General features: G+C 24.6%; 2 protein-coding genes across 5 annotated transcripts; one reads left to right on the forward strand and one right to left on the reverse strand.

Annotated features, from left to right (window-relative positions):
* The first annotated feature begins 369 nt into the window (after positions 1–369).
* LOC126895481 (Golgi SNAP receptor complex member 1) lies at positions 370–3833 on the forward strand. 4 transcript variants are annotated; one of them, XM_050667404.1, is made up of 4 exons: positions 370–622; positions 2688–2860; positions 3226–3422; positions 3482–3833. In XM_050667404.1, exons 1-4 carry the CDS (start codon positions 607–609, stop codon positions 3789–3791), a joined length of 696 nt encoding a protein of 231 aa, XP_050523361.1. In that variant the 5' UTR covers positions 370–606; the 3' UTR covers positions 3792–3833. The 4 variants fall into 4 exon arrangements, with proteins under 4 accessions (XP_050523361.1, XP_050523360.1, XP_050523359.1 ...); XM_050667403.1 differs by lacking the exon at positions 370–622 and adding an exon at positions 1876–2039 and having other exon boundaries at positions 3226–3410; XM_050667402.1 differs by lacking the exon at positions 370–622 and adding an exon at positions 1894–2039.
* On the reverse strand, positions 3813–4890 carry LOC126895483 (H/ACA ribonucleoprotein complex subunit 2-like protein). Its single transcript, XM_050667406.1, has 2 exons — positions 4520–4890; positions 3813–4226 (listed from the first exon to the last, which is right to left on the reverse strand). Exons 1-2 carry the CDS (start codon positions 4653–4655, stop codon positions 3919–3921), a joined length of 444 nt encoding a protein of 147 aa, XP_050523363.1. The 5' UTR covers positions 4656–4890; the 3' UTR covers positions 3813–3918.
* Between the last annotated feature and the right edge of the window lie 685 nt (positions 4891–5575).

The raw sequence follows: 5575 nt of genomic DNA on the forward strand, positions 1-5575 counted from the left end.
TTCTGAAACCTACTTATATATGTATAAATACAAAAATTGTGAATTCATGACTGGATTTAATGTAAGCAGCAGAGGAGAGGTTTGAAACGCAAATGACCAATAGGGCACAAAAATTGTGAATTCAAAAAAAGAAGTGATGAGTAAAAAATAATTTTATAAACCGTAGTATACTATTCATGGGATAATAATAATACATTATAGACAGAGGTTTTAGGGAATATTTGTCCTCGTGACCAGTCAGTCTAGGAACGCTACAAGGTGTGAAATTTAATAAATCCACTTGATAATAACATGAAAATGTAGTTCATGATAATAATTTAAAAAGTGATAACGACTGATAAATAACTCACCATGATGCATATTACATGTAATAATAATTGAAAATTTTATTACTATGTATAATTAATACATTAAATTTATTTCAATTTATAATAATAGATAAGTACTTAGTACATACTTAGCTGTTATATTTTTTTATTTATACATGATTTAAAATCATTTAATTATATGTTGTTACCGTTTATGCATTTAAACATGTAATTTTTAGTGAATTAAGTTATTGTATTTTGTTATTTTATCTTATTTCTGTATAACTTTGATAAAATAATGGCGACTTGGGAAGGTAATGTATTAAAATAAAATTAAAAATATAATTGCTTATTTAATTAAAAAATTTAATTTATACGATTCCGTTTTTTTTTTTTGCATTATGTCATAAATTTGAGTATACATGTATGATAATATTGATTGGTTTTAAAGTTGCCTTCATATAACAATGAATATAAATATTAATTTACAATTCAAAAATTAGTCTAAATTTTTGAAAATATTTTGTGCAGTAATGTAGCATATTGTTTTTTCCTATTTAAACTATAAAATTGAAAGTAGTAAGAATATATATATAAATATATTAATGTTTTGTTCATTACAACTTATCTTCTAATCTCTATACTATTCTTTATATAGTAAAATAATTTTATTTACTATTACTTCTCTAGTACATATTTAAAGTAATTATGACTGGATGGTACTATTAAAGATATATATGGTATAAATTCATATGTAACTACTCTAAAACTAAAACATTGTATGGTGCAAGATGAATTAGGTGAAAAAAATTAGTTTAATTAGATTTTTCATGAAACCAATAAAACGGTGTTTTAGGTGTGTTTGTTTACTCTTATATCTATAATTAGTGAAATTAATCATTTATTCAAAAACATTTTTTTTACATTTTATATAAACTTTATATAGAGGCTAAAGGTAAATTCTATAAGACCGTAGTGAGATCAGTTATGATATATTGTTCAGAGTGTAGGGAGGTTGATAAGTAAGTAGAGCAGAGAATGAGTGCAGCAGAGATGAGAATGCGTATATGGATGAGTGAAGTGACTAGAGAAAAAAGGATAAAGAACAAACATATAAGAGGGACTATAGCCTCAATATTATGAAGAGAGAGGAAACGGAAGCTGTAAGAACAATTTTAGAAATTATTGTTAAAGACAAAAAACAATGGAGTGATATAATTGAATGCGATATGATAACGGCTGATGTGAGCGTAGATGATGTATGAAATTGTGTCAAGTGGAAGTTTAGGATAAGAGTGGCCAACCCCAAGTAATTGGGATTAATGCGAGAAAGAAAGAAAAAAAGAATATTTATATAGGCTTCAAAAAAAATTTAGTTTGAACTCATTATTTTGAAAATTGACAGTGTGGTCATGATATAAAGAAAATAAACACTTCTTTGGCTTGTTTAATAAAATTATACATTTGCTTCTATAATCAATAAAAATAATAGTTTGATAACATTTTTTTCATATAACAAATAGAGATAATTTTATAAACTTTAAACTAATTCTAGTTTTGACATTTTATCTTAAAAATTGAGTGCATGGTCATTTTTTTAGTGAAAGATATGCATTGTTTTCATATCAATCATATGGGAAAACCTAATTATTAATGAGCCATCTCAAAAAAAATAATTGTAAGATATGAAATTTCAGAAGATGATTTACTTTACTGCAATACTTAATTTTGGTGGGTGGGAGGTAAAAGAATTTTTTTTTTATATTTATAAGTAGGTCTTATATAGTATGATTTAATTATGGTCAATTTTAGGAAGTCTATTGATTGTCTAGAATTAAAATTAGTATCAACATTGGGAATTTTGGATAATTAGTAAATTTCAACCAATATATAAAATATTTTTTAATGTGAAAATTTACCATTAATTATTATATTTAAAGGTATTCCATACATATTTTTAAGACAAAATACAATTTTTTTATTAGCCTTAAATGGAAAATGAAAATTTTATTTTGCTATCCCGAATAAAAAAAGAATTTGGTTGATACACTTTTTTAATCCTAGATTCTCGTTATGACCCCTATAAAAAAATATGTCCCCATTTAGAAGTGGTTAACCTTATTCTATTAATTCCATTACTGGATGTAAAAAATAATTTTTAAAACTTTTTTTGATCCAACTATGACCAAGAATTTAGGTACTTGGCTTTTCTTATTATAGCCCTAGGTTTAACTATTTTTTTTTTTTAATCTGTCAATATGTATACTTTGTTCCTAAAACATGGGCTACCTAAATAAATAAAACCATAATATTTTGAAATAATGATGGACTTTTTAATTAAATTATAGTATAATTAATAATTAATTTCAATATTTCTAGATCTTAGAAAACAAGCCAGACGTCTAGAATCAGAAATTGATTCTATGCTTGTGTCTTTAAGTAAAATAAGTACTAAAAATCCAATGATGTACAATGATGATGAATCACAAATGTTGTTATCTGATGACAGATTTGATACAGCTACTTCTGAAATTGAAGAACTTTTAACAAAAGTAAATTCCAACAAAGATATTATTATTTTTTATTTCATTTATCATGCTTATAAATAAAACCCCAATTTAAATGACATTTTTTAATGTCATAAAATTTAATTTAACTTTTGATTTACACATAATTTTAATAAAAAGGTTCTCTTTCTTCTAATTATGCACTAAAATGTGTTAATATGGGCTAAAAATGACAGAATTACCAAAAAAATTGAAAAGTTGCAAAATAAATGTTAATTTTGAAAATTTCATAAAAAAAAATTGAATTTTATGCTTGGTGATTATCGTCTAAGATAACACTAAAAAATAATGCAATATGTATTATAATCGAGGTCCTACTTATAATTGATTTATTTTTCATGAATTTATAGCTTAATATTGTGAATGATAAAATGGAAGAATGGAATAACAACAAAGAACATATTAGCGTTTCACAAAATATGCATACTATTCAACGACACAGAGATATATTACAAGATTATACAAAAGAATTTAAAAAAATACAATCAACCATGCGAGCTCGAAAAGAAAGAGAGGACTTACTACATAGTGTTAGGCAAGACATCGAGTAATATTTATATTTTTATATATTGTAGTCTTTAATTTATAGTGAATTTTTTATTCTAGCGGATATAAAAATTCTGGAACAAAAAATCGACGAATGGATTTATATGTCAAAGAACATGAACATGTTCGCAATTCTGATCGTATGATATCTGATCAAATTTCTATAGCAATAGATACTAGAGAACACCTAATATCACAACGTCATCATTTTAAACGTTTACAATCAAGATTACATGATTTATCTAGCAGATTTCCAGCTCTAAATAATCTTATACAAAAAATTAATGTAAAAAAAAAACGAGACTCATTAATTATAGCTGCAGTTGTAGTTTTTTTCACCTTTATTATTCTTATGTATAGTTTTCATTGAAATTAAGTATGACAATATTAATTCATTTTTTATAATACTTTATTTTAAAAGTTATTTTTATTTATGTTATATTATATCATCATTTCTTAACATTACTTTAAAATAATAAAAGAAAATTACAAAATAATCAATAAAAATCCAGTGGTAATCCTTTTATCTCACTACTACAGTCGTCATATAAATCAGCATAGTTATCATGTTTACGAATAAGGACCATAACTGCAGATCGTTTAACTCCCATAGATGAACCCAAATCTTCACGTGACGGAATATAACAGTAAGGCAAACCTTTATTTTCACAAATTCCAGGCATGTGACTCATAATATCAATTGGTGTAACATCTCCAGCAAATATAACTAAACCTGTCTCACCTCTTCTAATACGTCTTTGTACTTCTTTTAAACCAACTCTTAAATATGTTTTTTCTTTGTGTGCTAAAATTAAGAACATAGAAAAATATTGTCATAAAAATGTAATTAATTGACATATTGTACTACAAGTCCATTAGTCCAGTAATTAAAAAATTGATAAATTTTAGGTAATACATATTTTTGAAGACAAAAATTAAAGTAGGTAGAACATAAGACTCGAACAAAAGTTTAAGAATTCTTAAAATTTTTCGAATAACTACTGTTATCACTATATTTAAATAATAATGCCAATTTCATTTGTAAAAATTGATTTGTAATAGAGGGGTAAAAACAAATTAAATAAGAATTAAGCTTACCTTTTTTCACTAATTTATAAATTTTTTTTGTTAACGATTTAGAAGCTAGAGGTTTAGCAATTTTATTAAGGAATTTAACTCTTGCACTGTATGAAACTTTTTCCTTTGTTTCAACAACACTTGTATCTTCTGTCATTTTTATTTTATTAATAATAAAATGCTTTAAAAATGATGGTAAAGTCCAAAGTTGATTTCCAATTAAAAAATCATTTAACAATTACGAAAACACCAATTTTAAAAACAGAAATTCCAAGTTAGAATAAGTCACACAATACTATTTAACAAATAAAATTTTTATACGATAAACTCAAAATAATTTTTTATGCAACAAATATTAATGCACGTGCTCGACTGTCAATAGTTTTTACTACCAGAGTAATCAGTAATACCAACAATTCGCCAAATATTTACTATTTTTCTGATAAGTTCAAACAAATTGAGTAATATACATCAAAATCCGGACTATCAAATTTTAATTTTATAATTCATAAATAAAATAGTACTATCTTAATATTAATGTACCACTATAATAACTCCAAAATTTACAATTTTGGGTTTTACATATTTTTCTTGTGGTAAAAAATACATTTTAAACCATGCACTAGTGTATTTTAATGTTAATATAATACATTAATTGTATAATTACTAAACACTGTTGCATATTATTGTAATTTAATTCGTTGCTTGATTTTTAGGATCAATTATCACGCTAAGAATTTTAAGATACTACACTCACATCTTGATTCGATTTATAAAATTTGAATTATCCAAATATATTGTACGGTAGATGTGCATTTCTAGGCATACTGTGTAAATCGATTTTTCATACAATTACTGAAATGGACTATTAAAGAATAATGTATCTATAAAGTTGACCTAATAAAAAAGTTCAATTTTACTCAGGCTTACAATCTATTAACATCAATAACTAATACTTGAATATAAATTTTGCTTGAAACAATGATCAATGAATTTTGTTAACTACAACCTCTTAGATTTTCAAAAAGCTATTACTGCGCTCTAGCGGTAGTACCGTAGCATTGATAATGTTTATTT

This window comes from Daktulosphaira vitifoliae, unplaced genomic scaffold, assembly GCF_025091365.1.
Source record: "Daktulosphaira vitifoliae isolate Bord-2020 unplaced genomic scaffold, ASM2509136v1 Scaffold_1, whole genome shotgun sequence".
NCBI lineage: Eukaryota > Metazoa > Arthropoda > Insecta > Hemiptera > Phylloxeridae > Daktulosphaira > Daktulosphaira vitifoliae.